The 21442-nt window shown below is 37.9% G+C and overlaps 1 protein-coding gene across 1 annotated transcript; it reads right to left on the bottom strand.

Moving 5' to 3' along the window:
• Positions 1-264: 264 nt before the first annotated feature.
• On the bottom strand, positions 265-21261 carry LOC134841178 (AP-1 complex subunit beta-1-like). The gene is made up of 15 exons (XM_063857001.1): positions 21132-21261; positions 20250-20402; positions 17807-17886; positions 17346-17643; positions 12957-13082; positions 12400-12579; positions 11843-12012; positions 11412-11554; positions 5339-5815; positions 4951-5121; positions 3127-3357; positions 2841-2980; positions 2383-2628; positions 1306-1486; positions 265-995 (listed from the first exon to the last, which is right to left on the bottom strand). Exons 1-15 carry the CDS (start codon positions 21237-21239, stop codon positions 781-783), a joined length of 2919 nt encoding a protein of 972 aa, XP_063713071.1. The 5' UTR covers positions 21240-21261; the 3' UTR covers positions 265-780.
• Positions 21262-21442: the final 181 nt, after the last annotated feature.

The following is a 21442-nucleotide window of genomic DNA, read 5'->3' as shown; positions in this document are numbered from 1 at the left end:
TTGAATAGAAGGCATTCAACTACAGCGAAGACAGCATGCATCCAGCAGATCATTTCTGTACACAAACTCTTGAACAGAGGAGTCCAATACCATGTTGCTATATCATTATAGAACCTAATACATGGTTTCGAATTTATTTACTCTGCCATCAATTCTTCTGACAACTACGATTTTCGAGAAAAAGGATACTTAAGGGGTTATATCCTAGATTCCTTGTCCTCTTTCGCTCGAGCGTGTCTAAATTTTTGCGTTTCATAAAATACAAATAAGACTGATTTAATTAATTTGATAAATATACACAAATTATTTTATTAAGTTACAATTTTTAACACAAAAAATTATCAACATTCAAATTGAAACCACCTGATCGAATCTTATACGTAGTCCTATTACATGTTTTAACACCTTAATCACATCACACAGCTCAAAATAAACATGCAATGAAAAACATTGTTTTGCATTATGAATTGGACATCAGCACTTTTGGTACGTTACACCATCGTTGCTAAAACTAGCTCTACTGCTCAAAATTTTATGCGGGAAATCACATGTGTCGATTGATTACATTATAAACTCATTCTCATCAAAATTGGGATACAGATATTTATAAAGTTTCTACATCTTGGCGCTCTCAGCAAACAAGCCTTCAAATCTTCGGCTGTGTTAAGTCAAAATTTGGATATAACGGTACTTTTTGAACGGGCATGAACTAGTACGTAACTAGCACGTAGTTGCTATTACACAAGCACGTGATCACTATTACGTAATATGTTGATTTGTTCAGCTGTGCAGGATGGTTTCGACTGCTTCGAACACGTATTTGAGCACGTCAGGGAAGCTTCCGTTCATGGCTATTCCAACTGAGCCGTCCTGGTTGAACTTGAGCTCCATGAGGACGTAGATGTTGTTGATGAGTTTGATGGACATGTAGAACACAGTCACTCCCTCGTGGTTGACCTCCTTTGCCGTGAACACATTGTTGGCCGCCAATTTACCTAGAAAACAGAAAAATCATAATGAAAAGTGTTCTACATTTTCTAACTTTTTCAATTCAGTCCGTTAAGTTTCCTCGCACATAAACTTTCAGATTTTCTATTTCAACTCAATTGCAATTTCATCCCAAATTTTTACGCAGACCTTGGGGCTGCTATATATTGTTTAGTTACAAAAACAGAAACTAATTGAATGTTCATTCCATTAACTGGCCTCAATAAGTCTTGTAACGATGAGGTCAGAGCGATGAAGCGGTAGAGGCCCAACTCATTATATTATATTCCAAATATTTCAAAGAGCTTTTTCAAATACCTTTAATATCGTGCTGGGAGTGTGTTAGAAAGAGTGTCTTCTTCATCTCGCTGGCACTGTTAAATCCCTTCCACATCTCCACGTAAGTCCTTCCATCCAGCACTCCATCTGCTCCAAAGTACACATTCCAGGGCACCTGGGTCGCCAGGTAGAACACACCCACATTCGTCTTAATGGCCACCTGCACAAACAAGTAAAACGGTTTCTTTGGATGAAATTAGCTGCGGTTTTTGCAATTGGAAAGAAATTCAATGCATAATACAGAACTGAAAAAGACGAGACACTAAATGGACCAATCGGTCGACGAACACTGCCCAACAGATTCTGAGTATCAACATTTCACTCAGCTAATATAATTTAACATTATAACAAGGCTTGATTTTTAATTAGTTCAACAAGCTTTGATTTATTAGACAACCGATTGTTTAAATACTTATTGTTCCGACCATTGAAAATGGGGAAGAAATTTGTGTTCGGGTCTGTTTTAATTTTTTCTTTTTGCTTTCCCCGCAAACTCAGGTACCACAAATAATTATCGGACTGGGATGAAAGATATTTCATATTTAAGCCCTTATAGTCGTGATTAAAAGAACTTAGAAAATTTTTTTCGCAGTGTCGATAAAAATCAGTTTAGAATTTTTGATTTTCGAACAAAGCGAGCCAGCATTCTTATCTTAATTTCTAAAAAGCTTCAAATAGCTTAATTTAAAAAGTATAACTTAGTTCAACTTGAGTAACGTTAGTTTAATTTGAGCATTTTCAAGTAACTTTCCAAAAAAAACTGATTTTCAATTAGCTTATTTTACTATGACCGTCGAATACACGTAATCTTCAGTTTTTCTTTCAGCTCCTTTTATCACAACACGCCGAAAAAAAAACTAAAATGATTTGAAAAACTTTGTTGTATTTTTTAAGACTATGGTCAGAACATTCTGTGCTACTTGCACAGTAACCAGCTATCCTTGTTTGATTTTCCTTTAACCGCAAACTTTGAGCTCAAGGTGACATGATTTACCGTAAACTCCTACTGAAGTAAGAAAAATTAGTCTCGTTTACCGTAACAGCCAACAAAATTACCTGGAGATTGTTCAATGGGTCCATCTTCAGAATAGCGCCTCCCTTCTGGATGGGGAGCTTGACGTCCAGACTCTGCTGTGGCATCAGTCTAGTCACGTTGAGGGGTCCAGCAGGCATGAGTCCAAACGAATTCTTGTTGAACTGGATAGCGAAGTCTGAGAAGTCTTGCATGGCCCGGTTTGCAAATGTCATGTCCGCGAAGATCGTCCCACTTTGCACTGTGAAACTTCCCTGGATCTCAAGTCCCTAGAAACAAAAATATGGAAATACTTCCAACTTAGGATTGTCTAAAACCATTTTTCAGTCAAAATAGAGACCAATTATTCTATCAGTTCTAAGCCTATTGAAAACTCAATTGACTCAATTTTAAAAAAAAATTGAAAAACAAAACATCACTATATTGGCATTTTTTAGCAAAGAAAAAGCTAGAACAGGATTCATCTCAAAAGTATATCAACCTTGTTGCTAGCAGCATTGAGCCACTCCTGTTTGGGTGGAGAGTAGAAAGCGAATCCGGGCGGGGCTGAGCTAGTTCCGAGGGAGAACAGGTCGTCCAGACCACCCATTCCACTGGCAGGAGGGACAGCAGGGGGCATTCCTGTTGCAAGATTAACAGTTAGACTGCGAAGTCATAAGTAAACAGTAACAAACTAAACAATGTACATTTCATTGAGGGTGGCAAAAACACGCTAAGATATGACACTAATTTTAAAGCACATCTGACATCTAAAAGATGTATCATACCGGTTGAACCCAAGGACGATGGCCCGCCCAGCAGACCTCCTCCTCCTCCGAGTAAATCATCCAGACCACTGCTGGCTGCAGCACCAGTGGACCCCAGACTACCTGGTCCAGCGGCGTTCGTAGGTCCAGTCAGGAGTGAATCCAGGCCCATCGAGAGGAGATCAATAGCGCCAGCATCTTCACTGGAGGATGCTCCGAAACTAGTCGGTTGATTAGAGGATTGCGAAGGACCTACAGAAAACAAAAACATGACTTCCACGATTTTTTTCATCGATATTTTACCAAACCATGATATATACCAGAAAACAGACATTAAAGAAAACTCGGACTTACGGGTGCTATACATAGATTTCCGTAAAGCCTTCGACAAGGTCGCACATCAATCACTTATATCAAAAATCGCAGAGACAGGAATTGGAGGGAAGATCCTACAGCTGTTGACCAGCTACTTGATATCAAGAAAACAATGTGTCAAAATCAACCGAAAAAGATCCCCAGTCACGCCTGTCACAAGAGGGGTACCGCAGGGTTCTATACTCTGCCCTTTCATATTCCTAATATACGCGGACGATCTCCCTGACTCAGTCATCCCAAACATATCATTTGGTTATGCAGACGACTTCAAAGTCATTGCAAAGAACGAAGAAGCCGAAGCCCTGGCAACCCAATTCGAAAAATGGAGTATCGACAACCAAACGGTAAAGAACATGGAAAAAAAGCGAAGTGCTATGTATAAAAGGAGAAACAGAAACTGACAGAACGACTGATACCAAACTTGGTACTGTAAACTCCCAGAAAGATCTAGGCGTGATAATGGCGAAAAGCCTCTCGAGGAGCGAAAACAGCAAACGAAGGGTCAGCAAATCATGGCGGGAGTTCTTTAACATCAAATGAAACATCTCGTCACACACAAAGCTTGAAACAAAACTGAATGCTTATATCGATTATCTTGTCCCAGTCATTTCATATGCAGCACAGGTATGGTACCCTTCCAAATCTGAAAAGAAAGAAATTGAAAAGGTACAACAAAAAGCAACATCATGAATACCAAACGAAACAATTGGATACAAAGAAAGACTACGAGCCTTAAAAATGTTGCCACTATCGATGTACAATGAACTCCCTGACATACTATCCTTCCAGTCAGTGATGGACGGTAAATACAACGTCAAAGACGAATCAATCCCAGTATTTCTGAGGAACAGCACCACGAGACAGAGCAGCGATTTCGAACTCAGAAAAAATCGCTTTCACAAACAGATGAAAATTTTCGGACGAGAGCCCCTAAACTATTCGACATATTCCAATATCAATTCCGCGTCAACCCGACAAAGAAACAACTGACAGAAAGTTACTTCAACTACTTCAAAAACAGCTACAATCAACTAGACACATGCACCTGGCGTGTACTGTGCTCCTGTGGATCGTGCAACCCATATCAAAAACTCATGCAAGCTGAAAAAAGTTGTTCACACCTTTGGGCCATGAGCCCTAAAGCCTCTACTAGTACTACTCTATTACTACTACTAAACATTTCAAAATTGCTTTTCAAGTTCTGTGTTTTAAAACTTGTTGAAAATATGCTACGTATCATAATTCAATGCCTTAAACCTATAATTTAGATCGCTATTAACATCCCATTCTTTTAAAGAAGAGGAACTTAACTTTTGTGATTGCCGTATTTGTCTAAAACCAATGCTAGTGCCTTCTCGCTCTAGCTCAATATTTGTCTTTACTTTTACCAGCAACTTTTCGTCTTACTTTAGAAGGCGTCTTTTCTCAATTTAGAAATTGATAGTTAATCAGAGTATCAAAATCTCTCACCGAGATCTAGCAGGTCTCCGAGGAGGTCTCCGCTCATGGAGTCTGCAGTTGGAATGATGGATGGGCCCTGCTGCATGCTGCTGCTAGTCGAATTGTGGTCTGTCAGAGTGGCATTCGCATCTTGGGACGAAGAAGGACCAGATCTACCCACTGGTTTGATTCTTCTCATTTCTGATCACATATAAAACAACAATTAAGAAATAGAAGCTTCTTTTACGACATTTCTGTACGAAAGTTAGATACTTGAATTGGTTCCGCTTAAGCAGCATCGTATTACTATTTATTAGCGGGTACATTTGCGGTTCAGATTTTTCTTAAAAGCACTTTATTCGTCAAGACATGAAATTGAAAAATTTGTTTCATTTGAAATCAGTCAATAGCAACAAACCTGATCCTTCGATGAATGCAGCTGGAGGTTTGTGATAAACCGAAGCCAGGGAACCAATATGTGCAATCAGCTCATCAAGCAATGTCGGTTCCAGGAGATCAGTCTCCTCTGAAATGAGAGGCTTTTCAGCCAGAACAACCTCCTTAGCAGCCGCTGGATCTGTACTGAGCAACCTCCAGTATATATAGCCTCTGTCTCTCAGATCCGGATTATCACTATCTTGAGTGGCTAGAGACAAGACATTCTGAACCAGATCTTGAGTCTCGGTCGGTTTCTTCAGGAACAGTTTAACAATTGCAGTCAGAAGCTGCAACTGAACCTGAGTCGACTCGTCATGGAAACCTTCAAGGAAGGTTTCGAGAAGCTCGTCGGCATTGTCAATTCTCTCCGCGTATTCACCCAAAACCCAAATCATAGCAGCTCGCGCTTCAGGCTCGTCGAGTGAATCCAAATTCTCACAAAGAGTTGCTATGATACCTGAAACACCGTTTAAATTATTGAAATAAACTTTCTTCTTCATAACACTAAGCTACAATAAGGCGCGGATCTAGGAATTTCTCGAGGGGGAGCGGATCTAGAAATTAGGTCGACCAAATTGATTTTCTGAGCTCAATCAAACCACTATAAAGACCCTAATTTTACCAAAGTTTCTCCGCCGCAGGCCAAATTTTGAAAAAAGGCGTTTTTAGGCACTTTTTGGAAAATTTCGACCAAAAAATCGTGTTTTTTCGGCTCGCGCTCCCCGCTCAATGTTAGTAAAGATTGGCGCCAAAAGAGCCTTCAAAAAAATTTTAAGGTCAGTCAGCCAAAAATGGATATCTCAAAATAGTACAACGGGGGGACCCTTTGGGTCGGCAGGGGGTCGATTCTTGAGGGGGGGGGGGGGGGGGGGGGACGTCCGCCCCCCCCCCAAATTCGCTACTGGCTACAATTGTTTTCTAGCCTACAATCATTAGCGAGCCTAGGAGGTGGGAGTGCTATTCTGGTTCCCCAAATTTTCTTAAGGTCTCTTTGGTACCCTTTTCCGATATCCAGTTCTGGTTGAACAACATTAGAAATGGTCCAAATGCGCCTTGTTACAATATATACTAAAGTCAAACACTAGCACAAACTCTCGGAAACGGCATTTTCTCCTAGATATGATCATTCTATAAATTATTAATAAAAGGAAAAAATTATAATGCATAATTAACACAAAATGCTCAATCATTTTTCGCTCGTGCCACTGCCAGTAACACTAATATTGCGAACTGAAGAAGAATCAAAAGGATTTAATGAAATTCGACTTCAAAGCAACCTCGATAAAGTTAATAGTAGATTTCCACTCTCGCCAAAAAAGGTTTGTGCGCATCATTTCCAGGAACACTGTTGTGTTTTATTGAGATTCAACATCAAAGCAACCTTATATATAAACAAGACTGCTCGTATCAGGGCGAAGGCCTGAAAATTCCTACTGCCTTTTAAGGTCTATGGAGCATTAATAAGATGAAAAATTTCAAAGTAATAAAAGAAATTTAAACAAAATTTTGAAAAAATTTGAGATTTTATGTAAAAACATCCCCCCACACGTCATATTAAGTACAAAGCGATAGAGTTTGCGCCTATTAGCAAATCAATTAGGCATATAAGCTTCCTTGAACTACTTTGGAACGATTTCTAAGACAGATTAAATCTCGCTTACGCGTTAATAGCGCGAAATTTATCGCGCGTTAATTGTCCCAAATTGGCCAAAATGGCAATTTTTAAACCCCCATAACTTTACGAAAAATGATCACAGGTGAAATATCTTTTCAAATTCAAGCTCAGGACAACAATAGCTTTCGAATGATATAAAAAAAATTGAGTCAAAAACGGCTAGTTAAAAAGTCGAAATTTGTCTGAAGAAAAAAAAACCCACCCCGAGCACAAATATTCCGTTACCTTCGTATCGAAAGTCGGAACAACAAGGAAAGCCGATTGCTGTGCTAGTAACACAGAATACTCGGAAAATTTTCAGAATAAAATTCAAAAGTTTGTCTTGTTTTACGTGGTGTGATGATACATGTTGTTTAAGCCTAATTTACTAACTTTTATATATAAACGTTACTCGATGGCTTTACTCGCTCCAAAATAGACGAAAAATCAAATCGTTTTTCTCGACACTAGGAAAACTTTTGGGACATTTTTAATGTCGTTCAAATCACAATTAGGAGAACTTTTATATAATATATCACTCGACCCAGTCCGATGAATATTTGTGGTACCTGATTTTGCATGGAAAACAAAATGAAAAAAAAAACTAAAACACCCAAATACAAAGTTCCTCCCCATTTTCAATGGCCGGAACAATAAATTTATTTTTAAGCGAAATCAGAAACATTATAACCACCCATATATAACCACAAATTTAAACTTCACTGCATTTGAGAGCACTCCAATTAGGCCGTGATGCCTGCCGAGAAGAGCCTCCTTGAGCAAACAAACTTAGTCAAAAATCAAACTTATTTTTTGTTGTTGTTTTTCGTTGAAAAAAGAATCATTAGCTGAGCATTATCACAAATGCTGACTCATTATCACAAGATCTTTTAGTGCATACTCATAAACTGATTTAATAGACCTCCAAAAATTGCATCTACTTGCAATAAAATCATTCGTGAACTTTTTGCAGTTCAATTCAATTTTTTCTACATGAACCAGGAATTTAGTTTTTATCAACTACAATTGCAAAAGATTTGCCAGATTTTGGTAGATATTGTTTCTGAGATTACACATGAGCGGAGCGCAGCACCAATTGCGATAAATTCGAAAAACGAAAACCTAAGATGAGCGAAAAAAAAAATCGATACAGCCAAAAAACTAGATCTATCAAAACGAAGAAAGCTACTTTAAAAAAAACATGCCAAAACAATAAAAGTCAAATTAGCATGGAATTAAATTTTCGGGAAAAGCTGGAAACAGCTGAGCAGAAACCATTTAAGCCAAAAAAAACTCAAACAAGGCTCAAAAAACGAATTTAAAAAATTCAAGTCCGCTTGCCCTCAAAATACAGGCACAAGCACGCAAAACTTTTTCGGTAAATAAAACGAATGACGCAATATAAGGCCACTAAGCCAATAAAAAAATAGGTAGCAAAATTACAAATTTCGGTTTACAAAACAACGAGGAAAATTTCAATTAGCACAGACATTTAAAATGCTAACATACTCAAAATCTGCCTGTTGCGGCATTTTCAACAGAGTCCAGGAGATTAGTCCTGTGCTCAAACTTAATTAGAAAAAAGTCTAGTACGCGGTTGCAACATACGTGCTATCCCAAGTATAAACACAGAGGCCAAGCTGTGCTTCGCAATCACTATCGAGAACACGACAAAAAGCAGCTCTATAAAGTGAAACAAGAAAAATTAGAAATAAACCTCGAATTAGAAATTCAGCTACGACTCATATTCGATCAGCGACCTAAAAACTATGTGTTTCACACAAAAAACACTAGGCTACGGACGCTTAAAAATTCACATACACTAGCCACAAATAAAGCAGAGAACAGATGCTATGAAAATTCCAATGCTACAGATCGTGATTATAGCAAAAGTACAACCAAATAAGCTAATACTTTTAATGAACACTCTTATTTGCCAGTAAGGTTAAAAAAAGAGTACGTTCTAATAAACTAACGCTCGCAAGATCGCAAGTGTAAAAACGGGAGAAATCAACTTTTTGTCTTAATTTTTTTTTAATTTCGAAAGATTCAAGACAAAGCTCCATGTAAGTCGCGGACCAAAAATTTTTAGCATACTTGCTCCGTACTTAATTATCATCACGATTAGACTAAAATATCAACAGAGTTTTCAATTTTGGATAAAATTTTGTAATTCATGAGGAAAGCCCGTGCTGTCACAAGCAAGCCGACAAAAATAAGCAGACAAAAGAGTCCTCGAATCCCGATCGTTTGTCTCCACAGGCATGGCCGCAAGCTTTTCGCCAATTATGCAACCAAATTCGAATTACGTATGAATCAAGATATTAATTGTATCCGTTACTCTGATTTGTTAAGTTGTTTAAGCGAAAACAAATCTTTGCTCCGATTCGATAATGCTTACTCAAATTAGGAAAATGATAACATACTTCATGTTTTGGGGTTGATTTTGAGCAATCGGAAGTATGCGGCCAAAACAGTAACCATGTTATTAATCAACGATGAAGCGGTACACTCACCATGCAGCTGGTATAAAATGTACTGATTACCATGTGACCAGTCTTTGAATAAAGCTATTTACGAAAACAGTTTAGTGCCCGATCGCAATATCCTTGGTTGTCGCAAACATAAAAAAAACGGAAATTGAGCCGACGAAAATTAGAACGAAACCCAAAAACCTGAAAAATCAATCATTTTTCATTCAAAAATGTTGAATGAAAAAACTTGCCACGTTAAGGCTGTTCTATGGCATTTTCATATCACTCTTTGCACGTGTGAAAATAGCATAGTTCATGCAGATTTGTACAAAAAATCAAGACGAAAGAAAACCAGCAACCCGAAAAACAATTTTTCAACAAGTTAACAAGTGTCAAGGAACAAAGCAACCGAAAAAAAAAACTATCAAAGTTTTTTGACCTTTCGAAAACCCGGCTCTTCCCCCCCCCCCCACCTGCAAATTTTTATATTTGAAATTACTGTTCACTTTGTCCGATTGTCATGAAAATTGACGTGCAGACTAATTAGGCCATGACAAACATATTTGGTCTTCATAATTAACCTTGTAAAACCATTCACTAGACCATAAAGTTCATGTTTGATTGAGGTGGGGGAAAAGGAAAAAGAGCCGAAAACCCTATATCAGTTTAAAACTCTTTCAAAAACAATTTATGATGGACTGTTTTTTAAAACTAACCCAAATTAAAACACAGAGGCGAAGCTTCGCTTCAAAAACACTACGGAGAACACGACAAAAACTAGCTTTATAAGTGAAATATGACAAAAAAAACAAATAAGCCTTGAATTAGCAAAAAATTCAGCGACCTTAAGATTAAGAGTCACACACACTAACCACTCAGCAATGGAAGCCTAATAGTATATAGAAGATTAAACACTAGCCACAAATAAAGCAGTGAAATTTCCAAATAAGTGAGCACTTTTATTTGGAAGTCATCCACGCTAAATTTGCATGTAAAACATTGGAAAACCTGAAGCCAATTTACGTAAAAACTAACATTTCAAAAATATTACGATATACCTTTAATTTCTGAATTTTAATTTTTATTTCTGTAATTTACTGTTCGTTGGGTGAATTGAAAACACATCAACTGTGTTAATGCACTACCAAACGAATATCAAAGCACATGTCATTAAAAGCCGTAAAATGCCGCCAAAAGTGGGGTGGAAAAAAGAATACTCGTCCTATTACACTACGCTCGCTTGTAAACAAGCATGATCAATGAGCAATTTTTTCAGCGCAAATTCCGCTTTGATGAATGGAGAGCGCAAATTAATCCAATTCATAAAAAAATAGTGCATATATACCAACGTGCCTTTTTAAATGCATTAATATATAAGTCAATTCTGTAATTATTTGAGCATTTTACGACTTTTTCCTGAAAAAAAAACATACAAAATCATCAACACCTATATCAGTGAAAATCATTTCGTTCTTTATTACGACTTAAAATGAACAAAAAGGTAGTTTTTTTTTCAACTTTCAAAATTGAGCATATCAGCCTGCACGTGAAAGTAAATGATTTGTGAAGAAATTTGTTTACGGAAAAAATTTTAAAATACGGAAAAAATACATACAACTTTTTCATAAGGTAAATTTTTTTTTATTCCGTAGGGTAATCTTAAAAATAAAAACCAGTTTTGAAACAAGAAGTCGTTCACATTTTTTCGCGCCATTTGAACTAATATGTTGAGCAAAATTTCCCTTTCTTTGAGCAATTGCAATTGAACTGAACTTGATTAAAATTCAAAAGCAAACAATCAAGATTGGTGAGGACACATTTGAATTTTTCCTGAAAAAAAAACAACTCGACCTCTATATAAGTGTCTTCACTACGTTCAGTAGCACTCAATAAGCAATGACACTCAGATTGTGTTCATTTCATACCTTCGTATTTGTTCGGGTACTTTCGGAAGATGTCTTTGATTACAACTATGGCCTCCTGTACAACATAGTTAACTTTAGTCTGGATCAATTCAATCAGCGTCTGCACACACTTCTCAGCTGCACTTTCCACTTTTATCGCGCACCTGTTAAAACAACAGGGACGTGGACACATTTCATAGGCTTAATACAAATTTAATCTACGCAAACGGAATAAGTCATGTGGCTGACACCAGTACGATAAAAACTTATGACTAAGTCTCTTTACAGATTCCAGAAAAAATAACTGGGTTCAGAAAAAACCCAAACATTTCATCTTTTCTTATCAAGAAAACTAAAACGCGCGTTAATTTTATATTACAGTTACCTGGTATTTTATTAGCTTTGATTTCTTGCCTAAATGTCAGATGATCAAGGAAATCTTAAAATCGCACCTTCCGATAGCTCGGACAGCCTTCCTTACGAAGTCGACGTCCACTTCAGTGGCGTACTCTTTTAGTTCACTCAGCACACTGCCTATGTTCTGCTGATTGGCCAATCTAATCATGATGTCCAGCTTCTCCAACTTCACATAGATCGGGTCATTGTACTTCACGAAAAACACCTACAATCGCATGCAGCTGGTACTAAACATGGATCCATCAAAAAGCAAGCATGGAAGAAGAGTCCTACGAAATAAATAAGCATGCTTTTTCTGAAATTTTGAAGGTCTGACAGCATTGTAGAGATCTAGCTATCATAACTGTACCCCATTGCATTTTTTCTTTATCCCTTATCTTTCAAGAGAAAATAATATGAATAAATTTGTGACGGTACTGCTCTGCGTTTGAATTGACCAACAACAAAAACTGAAACTTGAGTAGCAGTTCTAATTTGCGCTACACGATTCATTCTATGCTAATTAATGCAATTCGTTCCAAAATAGAGTTCAAATCTAGTCCGAAATTTCCAGTCTGTAATCGAGAATTAGAATCCAAATTATTCTCCCTACCTTCATTTCGTTTCGCAAAACTGCGGGTCGCTTCTGGACGATGAGGTTGATGTTACGCAGTGCCACATACTGGATCTCTGGCTCACTGCTCAGAAGAGTGACCAGAGGAGGCGCCAGTTTCTTCACCAGGTTAGCCACTGCATCTTCTCCATTCAACATCTCCAGCAGCTTCATTATCACCTAAATCGAACAGTTTAAGAAAAAAAGGAGGTTAACCGACTTAAGAAAATAATAAAATGTGAAAGATCGGTAAAATGATGGCCTCTCAGACAAAACTTGTAACGTAAAATGACATAGTTTCATGCAAAAGTAATTAAAAGACCCTTGCTCTCAGGAATACAATTATCTCATCAAATATATCGAAATAATGCACAAGAAACCATTTCAAAACGCAAAGTTAAAAACTCTCGAGTTATCGAAAAACCTTGGGTCTTCGATAATGCTTACTTTCAATATGAATTCTAGTAAAATCACTGATTAAGCTTCGAAGATGACTTTTCCATATAAGTCTAAAGGCTTTATCTTGATGAACGATCGTCTGAAAAAATGATTCTTGCCTTGATGCAGGAGAGCACTACAGCTGAGTTAGCATGTGAGAGTCTCGGCGTGACCCGATCACAGATGCTCTGTGCTTCGTTTTCGTCTTTCGGGTCGTAGTTGGACAACGAATCCAGAATGAACACCTGAAACGAACAAACTGAGAGTAATGGAAAACCGCTCCGTTTTTTTAAAATTATTTTTCAACAACAGAACCACGAATAAGTAACAAAAATGCATATAAAAAGTATTTATGCTGTCGAGGTCTTAATTAAAATTAAGGCTTCAATAACTTAAGGCTTCAATAACTTAACTTTTCAAAATCTTAATTAGCCTACTTTAATTTAAGAAAAAACGTTATTGAAAGTTCCACAAGACAATGTTAATTTGTAGAAAATAGAAAATCATTAGACAGTTATCATTTGAATCCTTCTGAAGCATATTGATTTATTCAAAAAAATGCCGTCGTATGTAGACTAAAAATACAAAAAAAAAACAAGAATATCATTCTTTGATTTCTAAAAATCAAAGAAATTGAATAAGGGGGACTTGAACACATTTCAGAGAGATCAAATTGATAGTTTGAAGAAAATGAAAACAAAGCGTACAAAAAAAACAAAAAGAAGAACTAGAAGCCAAAAATTTTGAAAAACCAAAATACAGAAATAGCGGAAAAAACAAGGTCTGACCAGAACACACAGCCTGGACTTTTAGAACCTCAGGCAAGCGCTTTGCCTCTACACTAAGTGCGCAGCTACCTAGTGTAAAAGATATTCGATAATAACACACCATCAATACGATAACATCTCGGTCGATAAATGCAGATTTAGTTGCAAGGAGAAGGAGTGGTTATGATTCGTAATAAACGAATACGGCACCACCCCCATTCAGAAGAAAACAGATGCCACAGCTTTTCTACACCATCCGAAGACGTTTAAACAGCTCAAAAGCTTCATGAGATCTATCCATCACCTGAACAAATTTATCCTAAGCTTGGCCCTAATATGCACGCCACTCCGACCACTATTATTAACGTCAAACAAATTAAACTTCGAATGGAAGGCAGAAAACGAGAAAAAATAAAAAAAGCGGTTAAAAACATTACCGAGAACAGACATTTCGTAAGCAATATAGAAACACGCAATGTGTGCGACGCAAGTCGTGCCGGAATCGGAGCAGCCCTCGAACAAGAAACACCGAAAGTTTGGGCAACAATTGCGTAACGTCAAGTTTCCTATACTCGTCAACAAAAAAAATTCAGTTAACGAACTGGAAGTTTTAGCCATAGTACGGGCTATTGAACATTTTAAGAACTACCTATATGGGAGACGATTCGCACTGATTGCAGCCCACCAAGCGTTAGTAAGCGCCCTACAAAGTAACAAGTAACAGGGGAAATAAAACCAACCAAAGTAAAATAACTAGGTGGATCGACAGACTTATTCCGTTCGATTTTGATATTAAACACCTAGCAGGTAGTAAAATGGGGTTAATTGAAAACCACAACCCCCAGCATACTGCGATAAAAAATTTGTGGTCGCACTGATTGACGATTTCGTAAAAAGCTCAGAACTTCAAGATAGCAGTAGTCAAAACATATCTTTGAACGATAATCCAATTGGATATCTAGGCACTTTAGAGCTCGACCGGAACGAAAACTTTGCAGCTTCAAAGTCAATTCACACACAAACTGCATTCACTGTTAAAAGTCACTTGCTGAGTACTACAGATTCGAAAAACATTGAAATTTCAAACGTTCAAAATTCAAGTGATATTTCCGTCCCAATTATGGACTAACCCTTGAGACAAGCATGTCATTGTCACCGTTTAAGCGTATCTTACGCAAATGCAACAGCTGCACACAATCTCAGCTTACATTCGCACCTTCTAATTACGCCTCCTTCAATGACTTCCTAGCTAAACCGCCACCGCCCCAACTGTCTATCAGCGATGTGTCACACCAGGTGATTACCTCTAACGAAAGTTTCACATTTGTTAGAGCAATAAATGACAAAGCAGATGCTATCTGCCAAACTTTGCAGAACGACGAGGCCACCGGAGAAAGGATCGACAACAAATGTCAGACACTAACACTCGAGGAGGAAGACACCCCGCTTTTCCAGAAAAACCTGCGAAAGGTTATGGATATAGGCTTTATTGCTGCGGCAACAAATAGAGACTGAAACTTGTCTCCTTTCATAAATATGGTCAAACAACAAATATTGGACAGCCTAAAAGACTGATAAGGACTCTAATTTCATAATGTTAGACGCCGCCTGTCAGTCAGGGACAACATTCTACTGTACGACGACAGAGTCGTTATCCCCAAACAAATGCGAGCTACACTGGTGGATGCCTTTGAACTAACCCACTAGGACAAGGCGGCATGTTATAGGGCGGCCAAACATGTGTGGTACCCGTACCTCCATCGCGATATAGTGTCCACTGCACAAAACTGCAAAAAATGTCGTGATACGGGTAAGAACCTTACAGTTATCTCCGGTAAAAAAAACACTAAACCACACTCGACGCGGTGGTAGAACCAAACAAAGAAATTCAGTTGGATTTCGCGCGTCCGTTACTGGACGAGAAGGTCTATATATTAAAGGGGGGTGATCGGTTCTCACGATTCCCCTCGGCAAAAGAAGAAACTAAAAATAAAAAAACCTAGAAAAACTCAAAACACGCAAACCAATAAGGCCACTAACCAAGCAGGAAAAACAGTAACTCGAGAGGGCACCACTTAATTTCTCAAAAGACCGTTTCAAAAGTCCAGCACACACTATTGACCCTAAAACGGGACAGCGACCAGAACAAGTCGCCAGAAAAACAGGAACCATTGCACGTAAAACAAACAACCCAAGCATATTCGGGGCACAAATTAAAATTATTGAAAACGGGTCAATATTAAACTACTCTCCACACACCGCGTGGATAAGAGAGGACGGTAAACAACCCAGAGTTATTAGCCATGGTCTTGCGTTCATTCCGGATCCTAGGGTTGATGGAAAATGTAGACCAGCGGCCTTAAAGGATTTCGTAGCGTATGTACACATACCGAGAGCAAAACCTCCAGTTTCAGGAAAAACAACGCCTGACCGGAACATAACGAAGGATGTTACGCCAACAACCATAAGCCCCAAACGATCGCTACCGAAGTCAGTAAAGAAAGTTATTCAACAAACTCTCAACCGCCGGGCACTGGGACGGAAGAAACTCTTCAAACCGTTCGACAACAAAACCAGACAAGCCAAACAAACAACCAGAGCTAATACAAAATAACCAACGGCAAACTAAACCATCAGGAAAAACGAGCCCGCAAAAGAAACCTAAGGTCGATCTCAGTAGATTTCAATTTGAGTGCGACACCTCAATTTCGTTATCATCGGATTCAGATTCTAATCGAAAAACACCATCCCCGAAAAAACCGGCTGCCAAACGGATCCATATTAAAGCCACACTCGAACAAATATCACCAGAAATTAGACGCTCTACAAGACCCCGAAAAAGCACACTCGCCTCGAAATTAGGGGACACAATACCGATAAGCCAAATCTCCGATACCAAAGAACCCCTGATAACAATCTGCAGCATTCAACAATCCAACCCGGACAACAGTACACCAAACAGATAGGTGAACAACATAATGACAAACGCTAGTTCCTCACCATATATCCGGTCAGAGGACATTTCTAGTACGGAAATCCACATGGATACCGAGACACCCGAAAAAACCAGACACATCATGACAGAACAACATTCAGCAAATATCGCCACAAGCTCCCGGTACATACTGGACAGGCCAAAGACATCTGAAGAGGCACTTAGCAAAGATTGCAATGAGGCTATGAACATCCTCCGTTTTATCTCACCGATCCGGGGAAACTCGATGACGTTCCGCAGAGAACGAGAAACTTCGAACCAACCGTATCAGAAGAACACTAAAGATCATCAGGACGACCAACGCAAGGATGATGGCACAAAGACAGAGGAGAAGGACAAAAAAGAAAGCAACAAAGACAGCGAGAAAAACTAAAATTGATTTTTTCAATTATTAAAAAAGAGGGGAATGTTATCCGTACGGATATTATAGTTAATGTCCATTAGGGTTAATAGACGATGAAGGTATAACAGAAACATTAAAACTCTCAACTTTGCACCAGCTGCGATACAAATGATGAGCTATGATAGTTTCAGACGGTAAAACCATTAACCAGGGGCGGATCCGGGATTTTCTCGAGGGGGGGGGGCAATTTCAAAAAAAAGATAGAACATTTTGCCAACCTTTTAACCTTTTTAGCCCCACCACACCAGCCCCCTCACCTAAATCCACCCCTGTCATCAACCATAGCATTGGGTTAGCCAAGAGGGGGTTAAAAAGTGAATCAAAAGAATTTCCCATATCCTACCTGTCCCCATTCAGTGCACTCGTTCAGTGCGGTTAGTAATTTGTTCACACTAGACGGAGTCATCTCTGGTTCCGCATTGATCTCGGCCAGCGCAGCAACTGCATTAGCAACCACCATCGGGTTCGAATCCGAGATTAGCTCCATCAGTTTGTCAATGAAGCCTTGGTCTTTGACTAGGTCTGCGTTTATGTCATACAGCTTAGCGACGCAAATAGCGGCTGTTTTGCGAACATATGGATCCTCGTCTTTCAAGCATCGTCTTAGGGGTTCGCACAAATATTCGGTTATCTTTTCAACCCTAAAGTCAAATTATTTCTTCAAACAATTCACAGCAACACATGCTTAGTTGAACAATACTAATCTCAGGATTAAAAAGGCTATATTAGACTAACAGTTATAACTGACCGATCATTTAAGCCTCCAGTAATAGTCAACTCTGGTCATATCTTTGGGTAATTTACCTGATGCATCCCATGGTTCTAACAGCCAGTGCTCTGATCAGTGGATTGGTGTCTTCGCAATCTTTCACAAAAGTATTGACCTAAAAAAAGAATCCATTCTAGGTTAGAATCAATTGGAACTATCAAGCTGCAGCATGTCTAAAAATTGTCGAGTTGAAAGCAGCCCCTAAAAGCATGGCCAACACAGATGGAAAACAGTCAATAAACGCAAAAAAAATGACTTAATTTTTAATAAATCTCAATTTTTGAAATTCAAAGAAAACAACAGATAGCCTTAAAGCTTTTCGAATTTCTAGAACACTTAATGATTGCCACTTTTTTTCGAAAAAAAAACAGTTAATTTGAGAAACCGGATAGATAGGGAATGTCTTTTATTTCGCTGAGACAGAGACGAGGCGGAGCTTCGCATCACTTGCGATGCAACGCAAACGAACCATTGAAAGCAAAATGAGACGGAAATAGCAGAATCGAAAGACATTGCGTTACACGATATTTAATGGGAAAAAAATAAGAAGAATGCAAAAAAAAAAATAGAAAAAATAATTTTAAAAAATCTGAGTACTTAATTTCTGGAAAACTTTCTGACATTCTGACATATTAATTCAAAAAGTGATTTGAAAAAGCTGAAAAAACTACAGCTACAAAGTTCATAAACATCCTTTAAAAATCATTTACCGAGCGGCAACAAAGGCGACAAACTTGGGGTCGCAACATGTTGAGCCGGGAAAAAAACTGTTGCCATAATAAATCGTATACGGATGAATTTTGCCCTCGAAGTTACGCAATATAAACTGACTACGCTATAAATTAAACTGAAACTCTTTAACATTAAAAAAAAACACAAAATCAGACTAGGTAAATTTATAAATTTCTGAAATTTCGGGTATAGTAAATTACTTTTAAAATTGGACAAAGACCCATGAATTAACAAGTGAACCAATGAAAAAATATACCAGATTTGAAAAAATTGTGTTTAAAAAAAACGGACCACAAATTGACAAAAACTATAGGGATAAACGACGAAACTGGAAAAAAATGACAAAATAATTACAACCTGAAACGGGCTTTACCTACATTATAGTAGTTTAATTTGAATTTCAAGAAGTTGACCATGACATAAGATGACTCAGTCCAGGAGATGAATGATTTCCGTGAGCAAAATTAATGACGGGAAAAGTCTAGTAACCGATTGCAATACCCTTGCATATCGCAAAGGTAACACAGCCGAAGCTGCGATTCGCTAACACTGGCGACAACACGACAAAAAAGCAGCTCTATAACGTGTGATAAAGAAATGCAGCAATAAGCCTCGAATTAGTCAAAATTCGGCTAAAATTCGGATTCGATCTGCGACCTACATAACTGAAGTTTGCACTTACCATGCACTTACCACTCAGCCATGGACGCTCTATTTAACATGCACTTACCACTCAGCCATGGACGCTCAATAAATCACAAAAACTATCAGACGGCACAGAACAGGTGCTCTGAAATTTCCAATACTACAGATTGTGATTCTAACAAAAGTGCCACCAAATAAGTGAACACTTTTATTTGCGATTTAGGTTTGAAATCTTGCGAAACAAACTGCCTAAAGTTTCAACAAAAAAAACAATCATTTTTTGCTTTTCCAGCGACACAAATCAAAGACTCTAAGACAATAAAATATGCGTCGAAACCATTTTGGCCTATTAAAGTTTTTCAGTGAAAATTAAACAAAAGTAAACCAAGGAAAAAACACCAAGGAAAATGTCTGGTCTATTATTTTGACAAACTACAGGAGTAGCATTTACGATTGAAACTGCTGACAGCACAAGAAACTTTCCAGATGAGGCAACTAAGCCGATAGAACATGAGCAGATAAAAGAATGTCCCACAATTCAATTTTCCAAAAAAAAATCCAATTTCACATATTCTGAAAAAAAAACACAAATTCGGAAGCCCAGACCTAAGAGTACAAAGGAAACCGGGTAAACTCTGGGCAAAGTTAGAAGGATTCTCGAAGTTGCTATGATTCACTAAAGCAATTTCACATTTCGTACAGATATGTAAGAAAAGTTATTTACGGAAAAAAGTCTAGTAAACGATTACAAGACGCTTTGCTCTCGCAAGTCTAATAATTTCAATCCATTTTCGAAATTAGTTTTGTGACATTTACACTTTCGCTGTAGGACTGTTGTGTTGGCCTTCCTTTGATCACAGAAAACAAACTGAAGTTAATAAGCAATTGAAAATCAAACCGTGAAAAATAAACCTGAGCCCGATCAAATTTTAAGACTGTTAAAAAATCGTCACAATCTATATAATATTCTGAACTACATTCATCCAATACAATTTTTTAATACAATTTTTTAGGAAAATTTATCAATTTTTTTTTTTTTAATTAAATGTAGTCAACGAATTTCGGTCTGGCCAAAGCGGTATTTTTAAAATCTTTACTAACTGCCATGATGGCCATGTCTGGCTGACTCTTGGCGTAGTTCATCAAATAGAGATACACTAGCTTCTTTAGTTCCAAGTTGTCTGTCTGCATGCAGTTAACCACATCAGGAAACAGCGCAGACACATCCTTTCCCACAGTCATCGAAGCAATCACCTTAAAAATCAATCAAAGTCGAATACAGGATTTTTACGAGGGTATTAAATTCCAAGCAGTTACTCCTGTGCTTAACTACTAGGGGGTCAATAGTATTACAAAAATCTCAGTTGTGAACTAAATCATTATCATGGTGTCTTAAATTATCGGCGGCTCTTAATGGGAGGGCAATAATTAGGCACCTGAGAGCAGTCGACCTTTTTCAGTCGGCCAAATTGACTATCCGAATTCTTCTAGAAAAATCACCAGACGTAAAATATATCCGGGCTCTTTTCCACTCCCCCCCCCCCACATTTGAAATTCAATTTTGAAAAACTATCTTTTTACGTTGTCATAATGTAATGAAAACTTGCATGGTGAACTTATTGTCATCGCACATTCAGGTATAATAACGGTAAGACAATAGAAAAGAGCCTAAACTCAGAAACTATGCAAAAAAATCGTTTTTTTTGCCGTTTTCAATACAATCAGACATTCCATATGTGCAAAATTAACAGTTTTGAAAACAAGGAGGGATCTAGAATTTCTCGAACTTTTTTCGAGTCCGCCTCCCTTCAAAACAATCAAAACAAGTATATATTGGCACTAAATAGACTTTCAGCAAAACTTTAGGGTTTCTTGGCCAAAAATAGATAGTACCAAAGGGAGAGAAAGCTTAATTTCGATGATGAGCGGTTCTAACTCCTGAGGCAGTCGTACATGAACATGCTGAAAATCAGAATTAATCACCTTTTTCACGGCCTCCTTTTTCTTCTCTTTCTTGTCACTCGTCAGTTCCGCTTTTAGTTCGAAGATCTCCCCCTTCTTGGTGGTCGCAAAATATTTAGAGTCAGTCATGTTTTTTCTAAAAAATCGACCATTTACATCTCAAAATTCAAGAGAAAATCAGCCCTGAGAGACCAAGATGATGATCAAAAAATAGTCGTAACATAAGTTGAATTATGTGAAATTCTGTACTATAAATACAATCGAGCCCACCAGAGAAACTACTCATAACTAACAATACTTTGTTCCATTTGCAAACTAAAACTCAGCGCAGC

The sequence above is a fragment of the Symsagittifera roscoffensis genome, chromosome 3 (genome assembly GCF_963678635.1).
Source record: "Symsagittifera roscoffensis chromosome 3, txSymRosc1.1, whole genome shotgun sequence".
Lineage (NCBI taxonomy): Eukaryota > Metazoa > Xenacoelomorpha > Acoela > Convolutidae > Symsagittifera > Symsagittifera roscoffensis.
The sequence above is the reverse complement of the archived record's forward strand: the minus strand, read 5'-3'. Positions and strand labels throughout refer to the sequence as shown.